We start from the raw sequence: 27,459 nt of genomic DNA on the forward strand, positions 1-27,459 counted from the left end.
GCTCTTTCCCCTGAATTACTTTCAGCTTGGAAGCAAAGCAAGACGAAGCGCCACAAAGCTACTCTCAGAAAACCTGGGGAAACAGGTGACCAGAAAGTGAACTGGGTGCTCAAGGGAGGAAAAATAAAAATAGAACCAAATTAACATGCAGAATGAACGCAAGGGAAAACACCGGTGCATAATAGGCCCTTATGTGGTTGGGAGAGTGTAAGTGGTCTCAGATCACCCACCAAGCTTCCATGGCAGAGTGGGAATTTGTACCAAGTGGTCTGACACTATAACTGATCCATCATCCTGACTCTTGGGATTTCATTTTGCTCTTTACTCAAAACACACTCAATGCTGCAAAGAAATAGTCGGCTTTTTGAACCTACTGTCCATTTTTGTAGTACTTTCCCTCTAAGGAAGCTCATCTTTGTGTGCCTTCTAGCAGCCAATAAAAACAAAACTATTTTTTTCTTTCCAAGGCATTGTAATTGCTAAAAACAAACAAAAAAAATCACTACTTGCGGTTATTTTCAGCTGCTCCAGTGGGAGGTTGGCACACTCTTCTTGTTTTATAGCGATCTTTTATTTTAATAGCTCAATTGAGTGGGTTTTTAAAAAGCTTGTGAAAACCGTGGATCACTGTGGTGAGGAAAGGAAGAGGGGAGCCCTGGGTCACCTTGGGCCCTGTCCCTTGGGAAGGGGTCTGCTCTCCATCTTGTGGGCTGGGTTTTAGGATTTCATTCTGCTCGTGGTGAGGTTTTCCTCTGGCTCCAGCAGTCTCCTCCTGACTTAAGCGACTCCTCTTTTGCTGAAACGTCTTAGAATCATAGAATTGGGAGGGATCCCCATGGTTATTCAGTCCCCCTGCACAATGCAGGAACTCACAACTACCTACCCACTCACAGTGACTCCGATTCCACGCCCAAGTGATCCCTCCATCAAAAATCTCCAGAATTGAGCATGGCCTGGAGGAAATTCACTTTCTTATGTTAATAGTTCCCTCCTCATGTGCCATTCCCTTTAAATCTGCAGTGTTCCCATCTACAGTTATCTTCATCGAACTAGGCTTTGAATGTACATCTTGCTTGGACTTAGTTTAAAGCCCTCCTCACCAGATCACCAAGACGCTTCGCAAAGACATTTTTTCCTACCCTTGTGAGGTGCAAAACATTTCCCAACAGAAGAACCTCATCACGGTAGCTTGATCCATGGTCCAAAACCCAAAAACTTTCCTGATGTCACCAATGCCATAGCCAGTCATTTAACTGCATTATTTTTCTTTCCCTTCCTAAGCCTTGGGCATTAACAGGAAGAACCACCAACAACACAACCTGAGCTCCCAAGTCCTTCACTTTTTTCCCCCAAGGCCACATAGACTTGCTTCATATGCTCCACACTGCACTGGGCAGTCTCATTTGATCTCAGGTGAATGAGCAGGAAGGGATATCTGTCCTTGGGCTTTACAAGTCTTTCTACCCTTTCCATGACATCCTTGATTCTTGCACCAGGTAGACAGCATGCCTTCTGAGACAACAAGTCTGGTTGACACACTTTGGCTTCTCCTTCTCTCAGTAGGGAATCCCCAATTACCAGCACACATCTCCTAGTCCTAACATATTAGGGAGCAAAAGAGGTATCCTCTCATCCACAGGGGCCTGTGAAACATCTTCTGAGCTTCAGGGGAGTTGGGGGAATAGCCCTTGTTCCTGTGGTCCAGAGTCACTGTCTACAGGCAGATCCTGGAAACGATTTCTGAATATCAGAGGGGCAGAACATCTTATTTTTTGACACCTCTGGGTAACATTCTTCCATTTGCTGACTCCTTAAATTGGGTTCTCCTCTAATTGGTGAGACACCTTTCCCACCTCTCCCAGTTGCCCTCCGAAAAGTTCTCCATGGGTTCTTTCTAAGAACTCTTTACCCTCCTTTATTTATTCTGCCAGAAAGGGTGACCTCCAAGGAATATCAAGGTCATGACGTGTAGCCAGGCAGTGGCAAACCACCTCTGAACCTCTATTGCCTGGAAGCCAGACAAGATCCTCTGGCTATATTACACAGGCATCCCGTGTGATAAATAAGAGAGCACAGGAAGCAAGAAGCTAAGCAGGAAGGAGAAAAGGAGGAAAATTTAAAGAGACAGTAGCCCTGAGAAACCTCAACAGTGTTTTGACTATTAACAGTTGACTGCCTGGTGCTGAAATTGTGTCAGATTTCTTTTGTAGGGAAAAGAAATGACAGAGGGGGAAATACCAATTTGCTGATGATGTTCTTTGAATTCTCCATTCAAACTGAGTGAATGAATCAAGGCAATTCCAGGCTAAACATCCAGTATTGGAAGAAATGTAAATCTGAAGAATTAATTTGATAATAAATATTTAAATTATATAGCTATTATCAAAGATGCAAATTTATGCTCTCTTGTAGGGTCCCCAATGCATAGCCTTTGGGACCCATAGTGCCTTTTCTGGCACCCAGGCTGAAAAGGTTTGAGGATCTCTATTCTATCTAATAATTGCAGAACCTTTGGAACTAGTTTTTCTTTTCACCCCCTGCTCCATCCACTGATGAGCATACAATACAGGTGAATCTCATACGGGAAATAGCACACTTACCCAGTTCCTGAAGGTTCCCCTGGACCGACTCTATTTTCTTCTCATAGTATGTCTGAGCTGAGGTAACGTCATAAGCTATAGAGTCCACCTTCTTAAAAACTGCAAAGAAAATTTGAAAAGTTTGACAACATTCTCATCTGTTTTCGGTGACCTTGAACTCAGGGCTGTAACTTTACAATCGTGGACTTCCGTGGTTTGCTGAGACAGCATCCCAAGAAACTCTCCTCAAAGGAAGACACGTTGTTTTCATCTCCCCTGCCAGTTACAAACACAACTCAGAGCAGTTCCGCAGGGCCTGCAAAAGGGAGCTCTTCGGCCAAGCATTTGGTTGAGGTCAACTTGAATCAACGCCTTCCACTGGCCCTCGAGCCCCCCTCCCATGAATCTCTTTGCAGGAATCCAACCAGCCACGGGTCCGTCAGTATGCTTCAGCGTAAATTGCTGTTTTAATTATTGTTTTAATGTTCAACTGTACTATTTGTTCTATTGTTATTACTGTTATTACTATTACCATGACTACTAATTTGTCTGTTTTGTTCTATTCTGCTGTGTTCCATGTAAACCACCCTGAGCCTCAGGGGAGGGTGGTATATAAATGTAATAATAAACAAATTCAAAGAGTTTTAAAAGCAGGCATGTGGTGCCTCAAAGATGGTACTAGATCGTGTCCAACTGGCTTCATTAATCCATCCACAAAGTAGGGACACTAGCCTCCTAAGGGGACCTGAGGAATCCCCTGGAATTGTACGTCATCTCCAAAGTACAGAGATCAGTTCCCCAGGAGAACATGGATGCTTTGGAAGGTGTACTCTGTGGGAATGTCCCACAATGAAGTCCCTGTTCTCCCTAGGCTCTATCCACAAATCGCCAAGAATCTTCCAACCTGGATCCAGCCACCCTCCCATCACCCACTGGGGCTGGGTGTGTGTGTGTGGGGGGGGTGGGGCTGGCAACCTTATAACAGACTAAACCACAGGTTCCCAAACTTTGAAAAAGCCATTTAGGCCCTCATTGGGGAGGAAGACAGAGACAGAGACAGACAGAGAGCCAGAGTGTAAGGCAAGCAATGGAAAATCCCATGGCCAGGAGGAAGCAGGAGAAGACTTTTCCAGCTTGTCAAAGATGGAGACTTTTGGGGAAGGGTTGCCAACCCCGGGTTAAGAAATTCCTGGAAATCTGGGATGCAGCCTAGGAAAGTGTAGTAAACTAGATAGTAAAGAATTAACTAAAGCCTGATTAGGAGTGGAGGGAAACTCCACCCCTCAATTTATTCTTTTTCCGTGCTTTCATTCTCCTAAGTTAGTTGGAGCTAAGTTGCAAATAAAGATTTATTGATTACAAAAGAAAGACAGGGTCCAAGGAGGCGAAGGAGCTCAACTGGAATATGACCCCATCCAGCCAACCTTCTGAAGATAGTTTTTCCTCCTCCAGGATTAGCTCTGGTCCGCAGTGGGATGGCAGACCACCCAGAGGAAGCATACTGCCCACTTTGGGAACCCCTAGACTAAACAGATGGGAATCTTATACGTCAAGAACCGATGCTAATCTCCTTTAATTTGCAACTGTGTGTTTGCTTATTCATCCTCCCAGAAAGCCTATGTGGACTAATGGTTTGAGTATGGTTAGGGTTTTGGAGACCTTGGTTTGAAAGGTTTCCCAAGTGGTCCTCACTAAATGACTGTCAGCCAATTCTTCTCTCTCCGCTTAGCCTACCTCACATGGCTGTTGTGAGGATAAAAGAGAGGGCAGCCATACATGATGCCTTGAGCTCCTTGGAGGGAGGGTGGGACAGAAAGTGCTAACTGTGTTCATCATCCTGTTTAACTTGGTTTTTACCCCTGAACTTGGTCAGCCTTTCTTCAAGGGTGGAGTCTCTCTTCCAGCCAAGGCCTAAACAATGCTAAGCAGAGCAGAACTTGTTCTGACTCTTTTGTAAATACGTCCCAAAAATAACATTCTCTTCTTTTGGCAGCTGCCTGGTTGTGCTGAATCATGTTTAGTTTGCATTCACCATATCCCACCAGTTCCTTCCAGCCAGCGAGTTAGCGGTTCCCTTGCATTTTGTATTGTCCCGCACTGCGGTTTCCTAGCTTATGTACAGCTTTTGCCTGTTAGGAAAGGAGGTGAAGATGATTTGGGTTGATTTGGGTTGATAAATGGAACAAAAGACATGAGAGCTCGTGCAGGATTTCAAATCGAGATTGTGGCAGATGTGCCGTTTATAACAACTTGGTAGTGGTGAAAATCACTACAGTGGATGAAAGCTGCACTAGTCACTTTTTCATGCAGACTGACTGACAGATTTCAAAACTGGCTCTTGCATGTTGTTTCTTCTACATGGCTCAAGGGTAGTCATCTGAAGCGGAACCCTTCGAAGATGGAGGGAAGGCCCAGCACTGGAAGCGCGTCTTCCTCACCAGGACAGAGTGCAACTCACAGCTTTCAGTAGCATGGGTAATCTTAGCAGAGGGCTCCAAGCTGGGTATTTTGCAAAACAATCAGTACACTATGAAACAGGCATGGACTTCATCATGTTTCTCCTTTCTGTGGCAAACCATGTGCTTTGCGTGCAAAATTCCCTGGTTTCTACCCCTGGCACCCCATTAAAAAGTTTCTTGTTACCGGTAATGGGAAACAGGTATCTCTGCTTATCGAGCTTGTGCCAGTCGCTACAGCCAAAGCTGAGTGAAACAGACTGGTCCCTGTATTTGGCCCACTGCTGAAAGAGATTCCTGTCAAAGGGCAGCACACAATCACTGATACGCTGTCCTTCAAAGCCCCTGGGCTTCTTTTAATCCTGCTCCACCAACCAACCTCCAGTTCCTCCTCAGACATCACACTCTGATACAGCTTCTGATTTGCCAGTCTGCGCATTTGCTGTCTTCTCAGTTGTAAATTGGACAGGCTGAACGAATGCATTTGCTCCCCCTGTTTCGGGCTCTGGCTTCCCTTGCCACCCTTTTGACGCACAAGTCTTCTCCAGCAGGTACTTGCGCTGTCTTGGACATGCCAGTGGATGCCAGCAAGGTGCAGTGCTTGGAACATCAGACTCAGATGTAGGATGGAGACTCACTGAGACCAGCCACTCCCTTTCAGCCTAAACTAACTCACAAGGTTGTTGTGAGGATAAAATGGAGGAGGGAAGAAGGATATTGCAAGCTGCTTTGGATATCGAATGAGGAGAAAGCCAGGTATAAATACCTAGATAGAAAGGCAAACAAAACCCCATGACCCAGCTACCGACATTCACACACATATAAAACTCTTGAACCTCCCTGCCATTCAAGCTACATTCAGACATCACACTAGTTTGTTCAGTTTTTCTCAACTAGGGTTTCATGAAACCCTGGAAGGGTTTCCCAAATGTTGTTGTTATGTTGTTGTTATGTGCGAAGTCGTGTCCGACCCATCGCGACCCCATGGACAATGATCCTCCAGGCCTTCCTGTCCTCTACCATTCCCCGGAGTCCATTTAAGTTTGCACCTACTGCTTCAGTGACTCCATCCAGCCACCTCATTCTCTGTCGTCCCCTTCTTCTTTTGCCCTCGATCGCTCCCAGCATTAGACTCTTCTCCAGGGTGTCCTTCCTTCTCATGAGGTGGCCAAAGTATTTGAGTTTCGTCTTCAGGATCTGGCCTTCTAAAGAGCAGTCAGGGTTGATCTCCTCTAGGACTGACCGGTTTGTTCGCCTTGCAGTCCAAGGGACTCGCAAGAGTCTTCTCCAGCACCAGAGTTCAAAAGCCTCAATTCTTTGACGCTCGGCCTTCCTTATGGTCCAACTTTCGCAGCCATACATTGCAACTGGGAATACCATAGCCTTGACTAAACGCACTTTTGTTGGCAGGGTGATGTCTCTGCTTTTTAGGATGCTGTCTAGATTTGCCATAGCTTTCCTCCCCAGGAGCAAGCGTCTTTTAATTTCTTTGCTGCAGTCCCCATCTGTAGTGATCTTGGAGCCCAGGAAAATAAAATCTGTCACTATCTCCATTTCTTCCCCATCTATTTGCCAGGAATTGAGAGGGCCGGATGCCATGATCTTTGTTTTCTTGATGTTGAGTTTCAAGCCAACCTTTGCACTCTCCTCCTTCACCCGTATCAACAGGCTCTTTAGTTCCTCTTCACTTTCTGCCATTAGAGTGGTATCATCTGCATATCTGAGGTTGTTGATATTTCTCCCTGCAATCTTGATCCCAATTTGTGACTCCTCTAATCCCGCATTTCTCATGATGTGCTCGGCATACAAGTTAAATAGGCAAGGCGACAGTATACAGCCTTGCCGAACTCCTTTCTCAATTTTGAACCAGTCAGTGATTCCATGTTCAGTTCTCACTGTTGCTTCTTGACCTGCATATAAATTTCTCAAGAGACAAATAAGATGCTCTGGTATTCCCATCTCTTTAAGAACTTGCCACAATTTGTTGTGCTCCACACAATCACAGGCTTTAGCATAGTCAATGAAGCAGAAGTAGACGTTCTTCTGGTACTCCCTAGCTTTCTCCATGATCCAGCGTATGTTGGCAATTTGATCTCTAGTTCCTCTGCCTCTTCGAAATCCTGCCTGTACTTCTGGAAGTTCTCGGTCCACATATTGCTGGAGCCTAGCTTGTAGGATTTTGAGCATAACTTTGCTAGCATGAGAAATTAGTGCAATGGTGCGGTAGTTTGAACATTCTTTGGCATTGCCCTTCTTTGGGATTGGAATGTAAACTGACCTTTTCCAATCCTGTGGCCATTGTTGAGTTTTCCAAATTTGCTGGCATATTGAATGTAGCACTTTTACTGCATCGTCCTTTAAGATTTTGAATAGTTCAACTGGAATGCTGTCACCACCACTAGCTTTATTGTTGCTCAGACTTCCTAAGGCCCATTTGACTTCACATTCCAGGATGTCTGGCTCCAGGTCAGTAACTACCCCAGTGTGGTCATCAGGGATGTTAAGCTCGCTCTTGTATAGTTGTTCTGTATAATTTTGCCACCTTTGTTTAATCTCTTCTGCTTCTGTGAGGTCCCTACCATTTTGGTCCCTTATCATACCCAACTTTGCATGAAACGTTCTCTTCATATCTCCAATTTTCTTGAAAAGATCTCTGGTCCTCCCCATTCTATTGTTTTCTTCTATTTGTTTGCACTGTTCATTTAAAAAGGCATTCTTATCTCTTCTAGCTTTTCTCTGGAACTCTGCATTCAATTGGGTGTATCTTTCTCTTTCTCTCTTGCCTTTCACTTCCCTTCTCTCCTTAGCTATTTGTAAAGCTTCCTCAGACAGCCATTTTGATTTCTTGCATTTCTTTTTCTTTGGGATTGTTTTAGTTGCTACCTCTTGTACAATGTTGCGAAACTCCGTCCATAGTTCTTCAGGCACTCTGTCTATCAGATCTAATTCCTTAAATCTATTTGTCACCTCTACTGTGTATTCGTCGGGGATATGATTTAGTTCATACCTGAGTGGCCTAGTGCTTTTCCCTACTTTCTTCAAGCCTAAATTTTGCAACAAGAAGCTCATGATCTGAACCACAATCAGCTCCTGGTCTTGTTTTTATTGACTGGATAGAACTTTTCCATCTTTGGCTGCAGAGCACATAGTCAATCTGATTTCTGTGTTGACCGTCTGGTGATGTCCATGTGTAGAGTCGTCTCTTGGGTTGTTGGAAAAGAGTGTTTGCTATGACCATTGTATTCTCTTGACAAAATTCTACCAGCCTGTGCCCTGCTTCATTTTGTACTCCAAGGCCAAACTTGCCTGTTATCCCGGTTATCTTTTGGCTTCCTACTTTAGCATTCCAATCCCCCATGATGATAAGCACATCATTTTTTGGCGTTGCTTCTAGAAGGTCTTGTAGGGCTTCATAGAACTGATCAACTTCATCCTCTTCAGCAGCAGTGGTTGGGGCATAGACCTGGATCACTGTGATGTTGAATGGTTTGCCTTGGATTCGAACTGAGATCATTCTGTCATTTTGGGGATTGTATCCCAAGACTGCTTTTCCTACTCTCTTATTGATTATGAAGGCTACTCCATTTCTTCTGCGAGATTCTTGTCCACAGTAGTATACCTGATGGTCATCTGAATTAAATTCACCTATTCCTGTCCATTTTAGTTCACTGATTCCTAAAATGTCGATGTTCAGTCTTGTCATTTCTTGTTTGACCACGTCCAGCTTGCCTTGATTCACGGATCTCACGTTCCAGGTTCCTATGGAATAAAAATCTTTACAGCATCGGACTGTCTTTTCGCCACCAGTTACTTCCACAACTGAGCGTCCTTTCGGCTTTGGCCCAGCCGCTTCATTCATTCTGGCGCTACTCGTACTAGCCGTCTGCTCATCCCCAGTAGCATATTGGACACCTTCCGACCTGAGGGGCTCATCTTCCGGTGTCATATCGTTATGCCTATTGGAACTGTCCATAGAGTTTTCATGGCAAAGATACTGGAGTGGTTTGCCATTTCCTTCTCCAGTGGATCACCTTTTGTCAGAGCTCTCAGCTATGACCTGTCCGTCTTGGGTGACCCTGCACGGTATAGCTCATAGCTTCACTGAACTACGCAAGCCCCCTTGCCACAACAAGGCAGCGATCCTTGAAGGGGGGTTTCCCAAATGGGTGGGGATTAATTAGTTTTTTAATATATTTTTAAAGTTTGTTGAACTTTTATCAGATATTATGACCATATGTGGTCATATCATACGCCCCCAATGGCCAATGATGGGCCTGAAGGGGAGGGGCCCCAGGTGGGCGTAAACACAGCTGTGCTTCCCAACCCTATTCTGCATGATTGCGCCACTTCTGGAGTTTCTCAAAGCCTGAAGAATATTTTCGGGGGTTCTCAACAGTAAAAAAAGTTGAGAAAGGCTACACTAGCTCATGATTTATAAAACCCTGGTTCATTGTAATTTCTGCATTCAGATGGCCAAACAAACCAGGGCTTGTAGCTGGTTTGTTAACCACAGTTTGTGCTAACTGCAGGCTACTGTGACAGCTGAAATCATGAACCTTATTGTATTGACTGGCAATGACCCTTGTAGTGGCTCATAGAGGATGCAATAGAGGGAAGGTGTCTTCCCTGAAGGGTGGAGGACAGAAGGGAAAATGGTCACATTGAGGCTTATGCACAAACTGGGATTTGTGACTTAGACAATCACAGTTTAAACAAACCACTGTTGACTGCATGTGACAATCAAAGTAAGACAGAGCACCAGCTGGATTGGAAGGGCTATCAGACAGGGTTCAGGGGTGTGCGATGCTAAGGAAACCCTTGCGCCAACAAAAGACACATTAACAGACATTGCAAATGGAGATTATTTATATATAATTATTATGTTTTTGCCAGAGGGACCAAATTTATGAAGAACACTGATTACTGTGAATTACTCTGTTTCTGAGTTTCAAGAGGCAACTCCCTTCTAGGAAAGCCTTTGTATACGTTTAGAGGACTTGAAACGTATATTTTTTAAAGCTTAAATTCTCAGGATACTGAATACGGTGCTAGATTCCACATTCCACGTTTATAACCCAGGTGCCCTAAGGACAGAAAGATCAGGATCAGGCCATTTTGACAACGAACCATTTCTGAATGGAAATTTACTCAGAATTCACAGGTGACTCTTTCTGTCCATCCTTCTCCTATTTCCTCTTAGTGCAACTTTCTGCTGGCAGCTTAGCCAGAGATTTCATTCTCTCATGCTCCAGCTTTAACGAAAGCTCGACCTGAAGCAGGAGAAGTTCCAAGAGGCCCCGGGCTGCCAGCCACAGCTCAGCCAAAGGCAAAATGTGTGAGGGGGGAAGAGAGTGAGATCAGATGAAGATCTGGGAGGGGACGTATTTTCCAGGACGGACATGATTTCCACCAGGCACAGATCAACAACAGCTCTCTTGAAAGGGATTGGATGGCCTCATCCATTCACAACAGTTTCAAGTCAAGCCCAGACATGGCAACCCTGTGAGGTAGAAAAAGAAAAGGAGTACACGGTGAACAGGACCTTTTCGGTCCTGGCCCCGACCTGGTGGAATGAGCTCCCAGAGATGCTGCAGGCCCTGCGGGAGCTTTCAGCATTCCGCAGGGCCTGCAAAACGGAGCTCTTCCACCAGGTCTACGGTTGAGGCTGGGATTGGCAAGGACGATCATGGCCCCCCTATAGGAGTGGCGGCTTGCGAGTTCCATCTGTCGCCTCCTCACCCTTCTCCTTCCCCCCCCCCAGAGGCATTGCTGGGGTTGTTAGGGATGGGACGATGTTTCCGCCATATCTTTATTTTATACTGTTGATATTGTATTTTATGGGTTTTATGTCAGGAGTTTTAATGGGATTTTTTAGATTATATCTGACATTTATAACCCACCAGGAGCCTTTGGGGAGTGGTAGATAAATAAATAAATGGGGGGGAGGAACCATGTGAGGTCAATGAAGACATTTTTGCCACAGGAAGAGTATGCTAGCTTTGCGGTAATATACAATAATGAATATTATAAAATTCTGTATATAACTGTTTTCAGCAGAAAAAGCCAAAATTTGCGAAACCAATATGTATATTGCTACTGTTAATAAAGAAATACAGTGAGAAGATGTGGCAAACATTTCTTCATTGACCTTACATGGGTTTTATCCCCATAGCCTTAGAGGAAGGCGGTATATAAATGTGAAATAAACAAACAAACAAATAAATAAATAAACCCTGTTAGGAAGGACAGGCTGCAAGAAAAAGAGATGGAGTGAGCCAAGGCTGCCCTTGGCTTCAGAGCTCTGAACGTGGGTCTGTCCAGTCTTAAACTAGAACTTGAGATGATGAAATACCTGGCGATTTGGGTGCAGAGCGCGGGAAGGGGAGTTATGGAGGGGAGAGACTTCAGCGGGGTATAATACCATAAAGTCCAGCCTCCAAAGCAGCCATCTTGGACATCTGGAGATTCACTGTAAGGGCTGGAGATCTCCAGGTGCCACCTGGAAGTTGGCAACTCTAGTCTGCTCAGTCCTACATCAAACCAACTCAAGAGGCTAGTCCTCCTTATCCAAAGGAACAGACAGTGGCCTATTGCCCTACTCCCATGGCAACTGGTGCCCCTGGATTTTTTTCCCTCCTAGTCCTCTTCTTCTGGAAAAGTTTTGCTGAATAGTGTCTATTCTGAGGCTTCACGGTGAGGTCAAGAAAGAGTCTCATGGCCATGAAATCTTGGCTGTCCTCCGGTCTTTAGGAATTTCCCTCACTAGAAACAAGATCTTGAGTCGTGTCTAAGTGGGTGATATGTTTGTGAACAGCGAACTGTGCTGAGTGGTCTCTTTTATGCCGCCCCAACAGCGGCTGAGCTGGAAGATCCTCAGGTTTTTTTGTGCAGAGAGCCTGGACAGGTCCCAAACCTCAGGCCATTCTGCGCCAGGCCCACAACTACAGTCTGACTTTGGGGCACACCATCTCAAGAGCGGGGAGGCGTCTCCCTGCCCACAATAGCAGAGTGCAAAAGGCACATGCTGGATTTCTTCAAACGGCAGGAAGCCCTGTCCCAGACCAATAAACAGCTCTCAGGCCCGACCACCAGCAGTTCCAATTATGCCAAGGGGCTGTGGGTGGTCTTAGTTAGGTCTCTGATAGAAAGATCTCCTTGGGAAGTCTGGTTGGAACTTGGGTTCTCCTGCAGCCTGCTGGGTTAGCAAGCAAGAAGCTGCAGGCTGGAAATTCGTGGCCAAAGCCTTCCTGTAAAAAGCTCTTCTTTGGTGCAGACTGAATATAGAAGGGATGGAGAGGTCAGCTAAAGAAGCCATTGCATCCCTTGCTCTCTCCTGACAGTGGTCAAGAACTGAATAACTTCCTCCAAGAAACACCTGTTCCCTGGGGCAAGGGTTCACACATCATTGGGGTCCAACAATGTACTCTGGTAGTAATTTATACACAGTGCCTGGCAAAGGGGACTTCACTGGGCCATCTAACCCACTAGCATCTGCTGCAGGGTTCCCCAACATGGTGCCCAAAATTATGTCAAAATTTCCCAGGGTGCTCACAGAGGTTTTCAGATGGGCTTGTTAATGGCTGCCTCCTTAAAATGAGGAGCATCAGGAGGAGTGGTCAACATGTGGCTTTCCCTTACACTGTGTGTGGCTCCATTCCCTTTTCTGGCTCTCTTTCTTCCTAGGTTGTTTGAGGGAGGTGATCTGTTTGACTCCCCAACTCCTGGGGAAACCTTATCTGTGTGACACTCAAAATTCCAAATGTCCTTGTAGGCTCAAAGAGGTTGGCATTGCTGATCTCACTGGCAGTCTTCAAGCAAAGGTTGGATACACACTTTTCTTGGATGCTTTAGGATGCTTAGGGCTGATCCTGCGTTGAGCAGGGGGTTGGACTAGATGGCCTGAATGGCCCCTTCCAACTCTACGATTCTGTGATCTCCTGGGTAGCTGCCATTCTTCAGAGTCTCAGGTGGGGAAAGGGGCATCTGAAAACCTGCTCCTTGGAAGCCTTTAAGATGGAGGGGACCAAACCTGTGCTACAAGTGGACAATAAGTGCTGTGCTACAAGTGGATGTTAACCTGGTTGTCTTGTCACTAACCTGGGGAAGGGGTGTGTGTGATGAACACCAGCTTGTAATTGGCTGGATTCTCTCCAACAATACTGTGAAGTTGGTCTGTGAATAGGTGTGTGTGTATGTGAATGTGTATGCTCAGGATTCTCAACTCCTTCTGCACTCTTTGGACCTCTGTGTGTGGCTAGGGAGGTCTCTTCCTCTTATGCTTTGCCTTGGAATCCAATGACAGAGGCAAGATGAACAGAGAGCCAAGAGGGGCAGATTGCAATACACAACAGGCACACCCTGCGACTTACCCAAGGCAGCCAACACAGCCACAACAATGATCAGCAAGATGACAAAGACGTACAGCACCTTCACAGACGTCTGGAGAGTCAAGGTCTTCTCGCACTGGCTGCAGTTGGTCCTCATTCGGCCTGGGGGGGGGGATGAGGCAAGGAGGGGGGATCATGGTATGTCAGAGTGCCAGTTTATACACTTAGCATACTTGTTTCATCCTGTGCTAGGTTTTACATCTACAGAGTGTCACATCACACTTCTGGAGAACCAATTACTGTTGGGAGTAGTTCTTTATTTGAACCAACATCTTTCTCACATTCTCCCTCCCCACTGTTCTGTTAAATATAAATTAGCCTGATGAACATATATCTCATGCATCTGATGAAGGGAGCTCTGACAGGGTTCCCCACCTGACAATTTGATCTAAACCCTGCATGCTAGCTTCCTCTAAGAGCCAGCTTGGCATAGTGGCTAAGAGCAGTGGCTAAGAGCAGTGGCTAAGAGCAGTAATCTGGTGAGCCGGGTTTGATTCCCCCGTCCTCCCACACATGCAGCCAGCTGGGTGACCTTGAGCTCACCACAGCTCTGATAAAGCTGATCTAACCAAGCAGTGATATCAGGGCTCTCTCAGCCTCACCTCCCTCACAGGGTGTCTCTTGTGGGGAGAGGAAAGGGAAGGCGATTGTAAGCCGCTTTAAGACTCCTTCTTCTACATGGGATACTCGGGGTCCCCTCTTGGACAGAAGCCTAATCTCTGAAGTGGATTGTATAATCTGGAGTTACAAGAGCTCAGTATATATTATCTGCTTGCTATCCAGCCAACCACAGAGCCAAAGTGAGAAGGGGACTGCCTGGTAACTTGTAAAAGGGCCAAGGGAAATTAGAGAGATCTGTCTTCCATTTCTCACTCCTAAAATAAAAGAAATGAGCAATCCAAGGCCTTTACCATTCGGCCGGTATCTGAAGGATGGCATCTCGTCTTCTTCTCCAGTGAGGTCTTCTTCTAAAATACAAAATCATCAATCATTAAAATATAATTACATATTAAAATAGGATGACATTAACTCTCCCCTTTAAAACTCTCCCCTTTAACTCTCCCTGATCATTTTAACTGGGGGGGGGGAGGGTTAGTTGGTTATTGGACTAAGAATGGTCTTTAGTTGGGGATGGTTATATTTTATTATGGGGCTTTTAATGTTATAACCCCCTGCCAGCCAGCTTGTCGGGAGCGCTGGGTAATAAACCCAACAACAACAACAATAATAATACTGCATCCACCTTCTTTACTGCCATGTCACACTGACTGCTCATATTTAGCTTACAGTCCACAAGTACCCCAAGATCTCGTTCACTCACACTGCTACCCAGAAGTGTCTCTCCCATCCAGTATGCCTGCTTCCCATTTTTGTGGCCCAGATGTAGAACTCTACACTTCTCCTTATTGAATTGCATCTTGTTTTCATTTGCCCACTTTTCCAGCATGTTCAGATCTTGTTGAACTCTAGCTTCTACTCCTCCTCATTTGGTGTCAATTGCAAATTTAATTAGTCTCTCCACCCCCTCATCCAGATCATTGATAACCATGTGCTGGCTAGACAGCAGAAGGCATCTGCAAGGCAATGGAAAACCTGTAACGATCAAGAACATTCGAAGCCAAGGAGGCTGTCTTATATTTTAACATCTGATAGGGCATGTATAGAGAGAGGAACAGAGGAATTGTGTTTTGCCCATTTCTTTTTAATCCCTCACTCCATCTGATGCCCTGCTAAAAGTGTGCTTGTGAAAATGTTCTTTTAAATAAATACGTTTGCTGCTGGTAGTGGTTCTTTGTGCCACCTTGACCCATTATGCACGGGGGTTTTAGCGCACATTCGGGGTGGAATGGCGGCGACTAAAATCACGGATAACGCACGGAGCCGGCTGCAACCGGCTGCAGCTTCGGTGCATGCCGCCGAAAAAGCCACGTCAGTGAAACGCGGAAGAAAGCGCAGCTTCCGGGTGAGCGGGGCGCAACCAGAAGCGGCGCCCGGATCGGCGCGTGCATAATCGGTTACTCTGGGTTTTGCCGCCGTCGCACCCCGCCCCGTGTATAACCGGCATGCGTCGCGTCTTCCCCCTCCGCGTTTTCCATGTGACCCGAAATCGCCGTTTCGGCGGCCATGCATAATGGGCCATAGACTGTTTATGCACTGGGAACTTCACTGCCCCAGCTCCCGTACAGAAGCACAAATCAGGGGCAGATGAGGTGCACCGGGCCAAATACTCCCCCGTGTGAATGCAGGAAGAGGTAGAGCAACCTGCCACAAATAAAACTCCAGCCTCCAGACTGGCATGAAACCTCCAGTGCGTAAATGGTCATAGACCTCTATCAACTTGGACAGCTATTTTAAAAGGAGTGCCAGGGGGAAGGCAGTCAGTTGGCAAGTGGCTATTCTTCCAGGGGCACACAAGGCAGTAAACTGTCCCCAAGGTGACCAGGTGCTGGGTAGCAGGAGACACAGAGGCACGGCCTCAGAACTGGAAGAGAAAGTGGGAGTCCTCCCAATGGGCAACTCCTTACAAAGGTCATGTGGTGACACCGGTGACCCAAGAGGGAAAAGGAAGCCTCTCCAGCAGGGGTTGGGAAAATCTTGGAGGGCAGGCTGGAGCAGGGCTGTTCTGCCACAAAATTCTAGTGAAAAAGCAAAACCAAAGGTTCAAGGGTGCATGGCCCCGAGGCAAATTTAAGCTCCAGAAACCTGCAGTTACCATAATCTGTTTGAGCACTAACATCTGCACCTCCCCAGCTTGGTTTTAATGCTGTCCTTTGATTTAGTTTAAGTTGGTTTTAATGTTATTGTTGGATTGCATGTTGTCTTTAGTGTCTTTAGAGCAGGCTTCCTCAACCAGGGTTTTGGGACCTCCTGGGGTTTCTTGATGGACCTGGAAGGGTTTCCTGAATGGGTGGGAATTAATTGATTTTTTAATATATTTTCTAAAATCCGTTAAACATTTATTGGTTGATATATATGGTCATGTTGACCTCCCCCCTCCCAAAATGACGAATGATGGGCCTGGAGGAAGCAGAAAGAGGAGGGCCCCCATGGAGGCATGTATACAGCTATGCTTCCCAACTGTATTTTGCATGATCGAGCCATTTCGGGGGTTTCTCGAAGCCTGAAGAATGTTACAGGGGGGTTCTCAATGGTAAAAAAAGGTGAGAAACGCTGCTTTAAAGGGACAGGAGCCAAATAAAAAAGTACATGGAACATCCCAGGCTCTGCCCAGCAGGGTACCAAAAGTACGAAAACATGAAAAAGAGTGAGATGCAGTAGGGATGAGAAGAAGAAATGCAGGGGTGAACGGGTCCATAACTATGTTAATTTTAATACATGCTTTCAAGTTTCCTGCCCTCTTAATTGCTGCACATGATTTCATGTTGTTTTCATTGCAAAACATCCTTTTCGTTTTTCATTTTTTTGCAGTATTTGTGTTGTCCTGGATAGTTGTATTACTGATTTTTTTTTTTCATTTTAAAACTGCATAAATCATTTTAACAGAGCTGGATAGTGACAATGGTGCTTTGGGGCATTTTGAATTCATTGTGGTAATTAATTTTTATTTATTGGCCCAGTTTACTTTCAGACTCCTGGCCAGGAGTATTGGGAAGCAGAGGATGGCCAAGAAGGATGGATCTTCTTTTTTCTCTATGAGACATCCACATTTTTCGGACACTGTGGTTAGTTTAAGAGATCGGGCCACACCAGGGATTTCCTTGCCAGCCACAACCCGGGCACACTGACAAAAGAATCACAGCCCTGGCAGGGACCTGGGCCATCAAGGGGTGAAGACAGACAAATTTCAGGAGTTGTCACAGCGGGTTCTTCAACCTCAGGGTGAACCCAGTTATGCAGATTTCACTAGAAGAAGAAGAAGAGTTGGTTCTTATATGCCACTTTTCTCTACTCGAAGGAGTCTCAAAGTGGCTTTCAATTGCCTGTCCTTTCCTCTCCCCACACCCTGGGAGGTGGGTGAGGCTCAGAGAGCCCTGATATTACTGCTTGGTCAAAACAGCTTTATCAGTGCTGTGGAAAACCCAAGTTCACCCAGCTGGTTACATGTGGGGGAGTGCAGAATCGAACCCAGCTCATTCTCAGTCACCATGTGCAAGTTCATTCTCAGTCACCATGGCTAGTAGCCACTGATAGACCTATCCTCCACAAATCTATCTAACCCCCCTTTTTAAAGCCATCTCTTCCTCTTGCCATCAGTACACCCTCTGGCAGCAAATTCCACGTTTCAATCACTCTCTGTGTAGAGAAGTATTGATTCCCTTTTGTCCATCTTCAATCCCTTTTGTCCATCTTCAATGCCCATCAGCTTCATTGGACACCCTCACAATCTGGTATTTTGGGAGGAAGAAAATGTCTCTTTGTCAACTTCTCCACCCCATGCATAATTTTATAAAACTCTTGTCAGATCCTGAAGAGGAAACTCAAATACTTTGGCCACCTCATGAGAAGGAAGGATTCCCTGGAGAAGAGCCTAATGCTGGGAGCGATCGAGGGCAAAAGAAGAAGGGGACGACAGAGAATGAGGTGGCTGGATGGAGTCACTGAAGCAGTCGGTGCAAACTTAAATGGACTCCGGGGAATAGTAGAGGACAGGAAGGCCTGGAGGATCATAGTCCATGGGGTTGCGATGGGTCGGACACGACTTTGCACCCAACAACAACAAATCATGTCTCCTCTTTTCTAAGCTGAGAAGACTCCAGCCTTCCTTCCTAAGGAAGGTGATCCAATTTCCTCATCATCTTGGCTGCCCTCTTCAGTACTTTTTCTAGCTCTGCAGTGTCCTTTTTGAGATACAATGACCAGAACTGTACACAGTACTTGAAATGAGCCAGTTAGAGATGAGAGAGCCAGCAAGAGAGAGAGAAGGCATTGGAGTCATTGAGGGAACGTATGCTGGATTTGCTCCTAGACTCCTAATTATAGGGAAGGGGGAAGGGGGCTAGATTCCAATCCTTCAGAGCAGGGCTGTTAATAACTTCCATTCCTTTATTTATTTTGTTTTAGAGCCTTTATCCGGCCACATGGCTCCACAAAGCCCTCGGGGGTAGCGTAATATATACACACAAAAACAAAGAATACTTTGCATAACAAAACCAAACAGAGCTAAAATCAGATATCTTCAATAAAATAAAGGATCATTGGTGAACTACATCCTCATTTGTTTTTAAGAAAATCTCCATTACCAGTTACATATCCGGACCAAAAACCTCCTGGTCCTAAGAAGTCCTTCACGACCCTTTTAAAACTAAAAGCCCAGCTAGCCTTGGGAAGGGAGTTCTAAAATGCTGGGATGCCACCACTGAATAGGCCCTGCTTTAAAAAAAAAAACCCTTGCCAGTCTCACCTTAAAGTAGAGGAGGTTTTTGAAGTAGGCTTCCATCTTTTGATCTTAGCACACTGGCCATAGGCAAAGAGGCTCCTGATGTAGGTATTTCTCCCCACATCCTACAACCGCCAGCCCCCTTTCCCCTGCTCAAAAGGAGAACCCATCCATTCTTCACCCATCCTTACAATGCTGACCGAAGCACCAGCAGCTGCCAGCAGGGCACAAGAGTGTTTTGACATGCTGAACTTGGGCAACCTCATTCATAAACGAGGCATGTTTTCCAGAGCCGGGCTGACTCTGCCTTTCAGAGCGATGTTTTCCTAGGTGCAGATGGCCTCCCATTTCGCAGCAGCCCAGCTTTTCATGTGGGATTAGATCAGAACTACAAACAGGTATGCAAAGAGCCTTGTGTGTGTTTCGGCATCAGAGAGGTTTCCTTAGATCAACAGCTTATAAAACTCCCAGTTCCCTTTACATAAACTACAGAGGCTGTGAGGGGGGGGGGGGAGGGCATCCAGGTTCAAGATATTTTCCAAAGCAGGAAAACGGCAGTCTGAGTGACACAAATATTTACCCTCTGAAGAGATTGTGATTGCCAGGTGAGAATGGCAAAAATAGGGCACATTGGAGGGGTATGTGTGGGAGTGTCTAAGATTAGAAGAAGATTTGTATACACTACCCAAAGGAGTCTCAAAGTGGATTATAACTGCCTTCCCTTCCTTTCCCCACAACCGACACCCTGGGAGGTAGGAGAGAGCTCTGACAGAACTGCTTTGTGATAACAGCTCTGAGAGAACTGTGACTGGCTGGCTGTATGTGGAGGAATGGACAATCAAACTTGGCTCTCCAGATTAGAGCTAGCACTTCAGATTAGAGATCTCATTAAACTCTGCAGAAGGAAATGTCCCTTGTTATTCTTTCCTTGTTCAGTTTGATGAAGATTTCTGTGAAACACTGACACTTGCACAACCTTCCATTAAAAGATATTATTTTAGGAAGGGATACCTGCAAACCTGATTCCTCTGCCTGGGCCCAGAGAGACCACAAGAACCAATACCAGTCATTCCCAAACTTGCGATAATCCAAGGCGCTAACTGTGCAAGATACATTAATGCTCAGTTTTGCTCCTGAATTAAAATGGGAGACTGCTCTTACACCTCCCCCCAAAGAGACATAGATGTATATGGGTGGGGGCATGGCTCGATAGTAGGGCATTTGCTTGGCTTGTAGAAGATCCTAGGTTCAATCCCTGGCATCTCCAATTACCTCCAATTACCTTTTCTACAGCTGCTGTCAATGAGAACAGACCAGATTAGATTTTGTGGACCTGAATGGCCTGACTCTGTATAGGGCACCTTTGCAGGTAGTGAGCTGTGCAGAAAGACAGTCATCAAGATCCTCTATGGATGGCTTCTTTGACAGCTCGTAGGAGCCTGCCCTTGGGTCGTTCATTCTCATGACACGCAAGCAGTCCTCTCATGCGCACCTGGGCAGTCCATCCACATCAGCTGAAGCCTCATGAAGAATCAGTCCTGTTCCTGGCATTTCACAGGACAGAGCACTTCAGCAGCAAAACCCGCCCTGCACTTTGAAGGGATTTAGCTACTCTTTGCAGCCCCCCTGAACTGCCGGATGAGGAGCCAAGCAAACAAGATAAATGGCTAAAGAGAAAAGGCATGCAAAGATGGGGAAAATTATGCCCAGTGCTAAAAATTATCCTGCACAAACATCATGCATTTCGTGGAACTCCAGGGCGAAAAGGGGCTTTAGATGTCCATCTAGTTGGACATCTAGGGCCAACAGCAAAATCAACCACAGGGGGTCAGCTGATAGGGCTCAGATGTTCTGGCAGAGCCCAGGGCTGTTTCCCCCTGCCACCCACCAGCATGCCCCTCTTCCACACACCTACTGATGAACGCTCCCACGGCCTGTGCTCCCAGCACCACCGGACAAAAAGCATTAATGCATTGGGAGGGTAGGCAACTGATAGGGATGCCAGCCTACAGGTGGGACCTGGGGATCCCCTGGAATTACAGCTCCTCTTCAGAGTACAGACATCAGTTTCCCAACCTGGAACTGGGAACCCTGTTCCTCACCCCCCACCAGTGGCCGGGAGGAGGGGGGAGGACCTGGCAACCCTAACAGGTGAGCCAGCTGGTGGTGAAGTATACTGATGCTGGAAGTGCACATGAGCAGGTTGTGTGGCAATGAGCACTTTCTGCACAGCCCCCCCCCCAAGTGTGGAACTGTCTCAAAACAGAGAAACCAAAGCTCAAGTGCTCCAGTCCAGCCTCTGCCTGAACCTCCTGTGGCATGACAGAGTTGCATTAGTCAGCATGTTTCCACTCTATCGCCTGTTCAGTGCGTGTCGTGACTTCAAGGCAGAGCAGGAAGGTCTCCCCCAACTTCGTCATGCATCTTTATTGCACTTTGCAAGGTTCACGTCTGCTCTTATTACTTGGCCCCAACCTGGAATTAAAGGAAACGGCATTTTGCATCGAGTATTTATGGATGCTGGGGAGCTAACTAGCAATCATCCAGGAGGCAGACCTTCCTTCGGAGGCCTTTGTGTACAGCAGCGGACTGTGGCCCTGTAATCACAGGAGCCCTGCAAGGAGGGGAACTGAGAAGCTTTCAGAATCCAAACCAACCTCTGCTTTCTCCGGAGCATCCAAAACTGCTGTAATCCCAAAGCCCCTGAAACTGCTGGTCAATCAGACTTTGTGGAGTAGACCCCATAGCTGACAACAAACTCCTGGATGGGACCAAACAAACAGCGGAGGGTGAAGGGAAAGGAATGGATTTCTGCCTCTTGATCTGGGAGGGGAGCCATTTGCCCCGGCTGGCTGTGGAATCAGCTCACTGCTGTAATCCTTAACTTGAGGGGGGTGGGGGTGGGGGTGGAATAAAGCACCCATCTGATCCAGGAACTTTCTGGGCCAAGAGAAGATTTCAGCGGGTCTTCTGCTTTTTCCTGCGGAAAGCCACCAATAACACAGAGTCCCAAAAACATCAGAGCTGGGAATATCCATTTCCCACACCCCATAGTCTCAGGCCCACCACGGGGAGCGCTGGTGCTAAATGATGGGTTTTTACACGCTGGAAAACTTTTTATTTGTTTTCATGGAAATGGGTTCTCTCTGAAATCTGAGACTCGGTTGTGATCTTTAAAGTCAGGCCAGGAAGGGGACGGAGGGGGACGTTCCCGGAGGGCTGTGAGCTCAAGGGCTCTGCCACCAGCACCACTGTTCTCCCTGGCTGCTCCCCAGAGGGGTCGGTGGTACTCCTGTTAGCCCCACACTCTCCCCTTCCCTGCCAGTCCTTTTTCTCCCATTTCCTTCCCAGCCTGTAGGATCTCCGGTTCCTCCGAACCCTGACACTCGTCCCTTGCTGTCTTATCCAGCCCTTCACCCTCCCCCTGCCCACACCCACTATGCATTTCTCTCCAGCATTTGAGGAAGGGAAATGGATATTCTTGTTTGGTATTGGGAGAACGCATAGTCCACAGGACAGTGAGCCACCGGGGCATAATCTTTCAAATGGGAACTTCAAAGCCCAACATTCCTTGCAACCAAGACTGCATGTTTCTGTACCTGTCAGGTTCTTGAGACATTTTGCTGCCCACAGTGGAGGTGCTATACTATTTGGTGGCATGCCCAAGGGTTCTGGGGCAGAAAACACTGGGTGCAACTTTGGGATCATGCAAAGGTGCAATCCAGTCCAGAACTGTGTGCGGTAGCCTGAGGCAGCCAAAGATTTCAGCCAAATTCCAACACACAAAGGTAAAAGCCAGTTTTGGTGTAGTGGTTAGGAGTGCAGACTTCTAATCTGGCATGCCGGGTTCGATTCTGCGCTCCCCCACATGCAGCCAGCTGGGTGACCTTGGGCTCGCCAGGGCACTGATAAAACTGTTCTGACCGAGCAGTGATATCAGGGCTCTCTCAGCCTCACCCACCCCACAGGGTGTCTGTTGTGGGGAGAGGAAAGGGAAGGCGACTGTAAGCTGCTTTAAGCCTCCTTCGGGTAGGGAAAAGCGGCATATAAGACCAAACTCTTCTTCTTCTTCTTCTAAAACAGGAAGGCTAACTGTAGGAAGTTTTCTTGTGCAAATCTCATGGGAAGTTGTTCATGAATGCTATGGTTTGTGACAGCTAAAGGGAACCTCCAGAGGCAGAGGCAATATACCTCTGGCTTCATCTCTGGGCCCAAACAGCTGGGGAAGGCTGTTGCACTTTTGCCTTGCTTGTAAACTTCCCAGAGAAATCTGGCTGAACGTTTTTGGAACCAGGATGCTAGACCAGATGGACCTCTGGCCAGATCCAGCCGGGCACTTAGTTATTTGCATGCCTCCTCCATTCGTTTCAAAGAGGGCATTCCACCAGAGAACTTCCTGCTGGATTTTGCCCATAGAGACACACCACCCTGGCCATGCATCCTGCTCTGTCCCATGGTTCATACGCCCATGTGTTCTGGATACAAATTCCTACGCAGAAAGAGGGGGAATCCGTTAGGGAATTAAAACTGGATCCGGAAGACCGAGGGTCAAATCCTTTCATCAATGCAAAACAGAATGAAGATCGCAGGTGAAAACTGTGAAGGTCTGTATCACTTACACGTGAAGCTGCCTTATATCAAGGCCACTGGTCAGGACGATCTCTTCCAGGGGTCTTTCTCATCACCTTCTACCCACGTGTGAGAAGTACTGCCAAGTCACTTCCGACTGACAGCGGCCCTCTGAACGAAGGACCAGATCGCCAACAGCCTTGTTCAGTCTTGCAAACTGAGGCCCACGGCTTCCTGTTTCCTACTACCTGGCCCCTCTTACGTTGGAGAGCTCCACCGCCAATGTGACAGCACGTCCCCCAAAACACAACCTGCACTGGTTCTCCTAAAGCAGAAAGCACACATGCCTTGTGAAAGCACGGGAAGGTCAACAGATGCAAGTGAATTGGCTAGGCTTGCCAACCTCCAGTTGGTGGCTGGAGGTCTCCTGGGATTAGAAGTGATCTCTGGGCAACAGAGAGATCCACTCACCTGGAGAAAACCTGCTTTGGAAGGTGCACTCGATAGCTCTCCTGCCCAAACCCTGCCCTCCTCATGCTCCACCCTGAAAATCTCCAGATATTTCCCAACTGGGAGCTGCCAACACTAGAATCGGTGTTTTTGCATCCCACCACGGATAGATTCTGAGACTTGGTAGTAACACAGTGCCAGAACCTGATGCACTCACATGTTTTTAATGCGTGCACACCAACAGCACGGCACGTTTGAAAACAGACCGAGAAAAATATTTTTATAAACAAAACAAAACACCTATATATCTCCGAACAATAGAAGATCATTGTTTGGAAGAGCTGTGTTCCAGTCCTACCTTGGTCCTAGAACTCACAACCCCTTCTCCCCTTTGGGCAGTCCATGTTAACATTTTACTACTTGAGGGCAGACTCATGTACTGAATCCCCTGGAACAGCTATATTTTGGGGGACAGTCCAACAGCACGGGCTCTGGCAGCCACTTCCCAGTTTCCTTTACAACGCTGCAGCTGCCCTGGACATAATCTCTCGGTCCGATCCTGGATGACTACCCTTGCATCGCTCTTGCCAGAAGGCACCCTTGCCCGCCCTCCCACCTGAAACAGAACTCACCTTTCATTATCCCCTTGCCGAGGAGTCCAGTGGCCAAGTCCAGGGCGCCTCTAGTGAAACAAACAAGGGACAGGGTGGAGGCTGGACCCTCGCCGGAGCAGGCCTCCAAGCCAGGCGCTAACTCAGCCAGATGTCTCTTATCGTGAAGGATGGATCTCAAAGGGGGGCTCTACATTCCACAACATCACGGCTGCAACGAATGCAGTAGACACAGCTCAGAGAAATGAACATCATGGCTCTGAAGCACGAGACGGCTCTCCCCCCCCCCCAACGCTCCACCTCCCAGCAGTCTGGAGAATGGACTTCACAGCTCTGTAGAGCACTGCGGAAATAATGTTTGGGAGCGTTGCATTGAGGGATGCACAGGGCTTTGCTGCCGCTGCCCCTACTCACCCCGTCACTGCCCCGGGAAGGCAGCAGCGGCGTCCGCCCTCCGGCTGGGCATCCCTTACTGTCTTGCTGGAGTTTCCCAACTGGTCTTCTTCTTCAGTGTGCAGACAGCACGCTGCCGGCCACACTCCCTTCTTTCACTCTCTGGGTTTTGGGCCGGAGCCCAGACAAACTTCCTTGAAATTTCAAAACAGGGCAAGTGGCTTCACGGAGTGCCGGCCGTCTCCCGCCGAAGTCTCCCCTCCCATGGCTGCTGCCCCCGGTCTGGGGGTGGGGAGGGCTGCGAGGCACGGAGCATTTGGAGGCTTGCCGAGATATGCGCTGCTCCCTCCCTCCAACCCTAATTGCTAACAAATGTCCTTTTTACCCATAGCGAACAGGGAAAGGAAGAGAGGAGGGGTGGGGAAGCAGCAGGCAGGTTGTGAGAGCAGCGTGGCCGGAGGAGTGGGAGGCCTGTGGGGAAGCAGGGCCCTGGAGCTCAGATCCGCACATCGACATTTCGGAAATGAAGAGATGCCGCAGATACGCAGGGTCCTCTCCACCCCTGCCCCCGAGAGGATGCAGCATCCGAAGAGATGTTCAGATGTGCTCAGCAGGGGTACAACCGTTGGGGGAGAGGATGGCTGGTGTGCCTGTGCAAATGTTATTCTGCCCTCCGTTCTTGGTTCACCGGGAGGCTTCGGGCAGCAGGTCACCGCAAGGGAACACAAACAAGTATTTAGTGACTGGGAACGTACCTCTCGGAGCACGTAACCGCAGGGTAAGCCAGTTGTTTGTAGGGGCCGGCCAAGCAGGGAGTGGGATTTAACTGGGCGTGGATTTGTGGTCCAGTTTTCTCCGCAGTGACCAGTGTGCTAAGTGGGGACACACCCACACCCACGGAGAGAGAGGTGAAGTCATGGGCTACTCAGTGCCAGTGGCTCAGTCTCAGTTGGTCATCTGTAACCTGGGAATAAGTGCGACTTACCCCACATAATAGTGATTGCAAAATAGAGGAGTATGTACTCGCCACTGGCTGAGCAGTTGTTTCCTGGACTTGAGCTGGGTCTCTGGACAACTGTAGACTTAGATTTATGGTATTTCAGTAAGATGTGATTACGTACAACCTTACAAGTCCCTGTGGAAGTAAGGTGAGATCCTGTATCCCAAGATGCTCCAATCAGCTCTCTTTCTTAGAATCATAGAGTTGGAAGGGGCCATACAGGCCATCTAGTCCAACTCCCTGCTCAATGCAGGATCAGCCCAAAGCATCCTAAAGCATCCAAGAAAAGTGTGTATCCAACCTTTGCTTGAAGACTGCCAGTGTTCTGCCCCCCATGCATCCCGTTCCTTTCTCCTTTGCTGGAAGGTCATCTTCCCCAACCTCCAATGAGCACTCTATGGCCGTCCTCTCCTAAGAATGGTGCTGGCAGGAAGTGCTGACCCCCTGAAGCCCCCTTGGGTTTTGAAGGCAAGAGGCATCCAGAGGTGGCTTTGGACAGGAGGCCAACAAGGAAGCTGGGTCGCTGTGCAGAGGCAGGCAATGGAAAACCACCTCTGGATGCCTCTTGCCTTCAAAACCCAAGGGGGCTGGGGCTGACCTTGCTTATCTTCCAGGGTCTGATGGGATTGGGCTAGTCAGGGCTCTCCAGGGCAGGGCTCTCCTAACAACAGCGGATATCAACTGGCCATTCTGAGCCACCAACCTAGTAAGGAGTGGTCCATTTGCATCTGCAGCATTCTGCTGAAAACTCTATTCCTCTGTATGGTAGGTTAGAGACATTACCAAATCTTAGGGTGGGGGGAGGGGGGAGACCAGCCTGTGTTGGAATTGCTTTATACCAAGTCAATCCCATTGTGGTTAGTCTATCAAGGTCAATATTGTCTCACGTGACCTGCAGCATCTCCCTAGGGTTGAGATCTTTCCCATCACCCACTGCTGTTAACTAGAGGAGCGGGGGATTGAATGTGGAGCTCTCTGTGTGCAAAACAGGTGCTTTCTCACTGTGCTGCAGCCCTCCCTTCTCCCTCCCACTTGACTGTCCTGCTTGACTTGGCTGAAGGTGGTTTCGAACCCAAAGCCAAGTCATATTTCGAGGAGAGGGTCCTTCTCAGCCAGCCACCTTACAAGCCAAGTATTGTCTCAATCACTCATCAAGCATGTGTGTATTGGATTTGGATACACACTTCTGAGAGCCGAAGGGGTCTTATCCAAGTAGATCTTCCCCTGCCTTACCCCTCCAATAGCATCCCACCTCCAGGCCCCACATGCCTGGAAAATAATGTACTGAAGCTCAGGAGACCTTCCAACAAAACGTACTGCAAGCTGCCGTGAGGATGAGGAAAAATGTCCCCTTGCCCCTGATTCCCTAGCAGAGGAGTGCTCTTGTGGGATCGGGACAAAATCCTTCCACTCACTTAACGAGGGGCCCAAACCATCCACGAATATGTGTAAGCATGCTTAGACAAACACACACCATGCATAAATGGGGGTGGCATTTTTCATCATGGGTACTTCCTGAAACCATGAAATTTGCAGTATGACAACAAGAGGATCCTTAGTTCTCTGATCACAATCCAAATAACCAGTTCAAAAGCCAACCACACCACGTCACTTAAAATGTTGCTGGGCACTCAGGCGCAGCCTTTTGGAACAGTCTGAGAACACGGTCTTTTTAA

At 47.5% G+C, this 27,459-nt stretch overlaps 1 protein-coding gene across 5 annotated transcripts in view; it reads right to left on the reverse strand.

The window, feature by feature from the left end:
* SCARA3 (scavenger receptor class A member 3) overlaps positions 1-27,459 on the reverse strand; it is a 48,364-nt gene that overhangs the window by 18,883 nt on the left and 2,022 nt on the right. Inside the window, exons 1-6 of one of the 5 annotated variants that reach the window (XM_077330936.1) lie at positions 24,805-25,175; positions 24,412-24,601; positions 21,418-21,521; positions 14,334-14,390; positions 13,405-13,524; positions 2,601-2,699 (exon numbers count right to left, since the gene is read on the reverse strand). In XM_077330936.1, coding sequence (XP_077187051.1) covers positions 2,601-2,699; positions 13,405-13,524; positions 14,334-14,390; positions 21,418-21,505 — 364 coding nt within the window. In that variant the 5' untranslated portion in view covers positions 21,506-21,521; positions 24,412-24,601; positions 24,805-25,175. Of the gene's footprint in view, positions 1-2,600; positions 2,700-13,404; positions 13,525-14,333; positions 14,391-21,417; positions 21,522-24,411; positions 24,602-24,804; positions 25,176-27,459 lie in introns of those variants that run through there. The other 4 variants (XM_077330953.1, XM_077330945.1, XM_077330962.1 and 1 more) reach the window with 4 other exon arrangements.

Source organism: Paroedura picta, chromosome 1 (assembly GCF_049243985.1).
Source record: "Paroedura picta isolate Pp20150507F chromosome 1, Ppicta_v3.0, whole genome shotgun sequence".
Lineage (NCBI taxonomy): Eukaryota > Metazoa > Chordata > Lepidosauria > Squamata > Gekkonidae > Paroedura > Paroedura picta.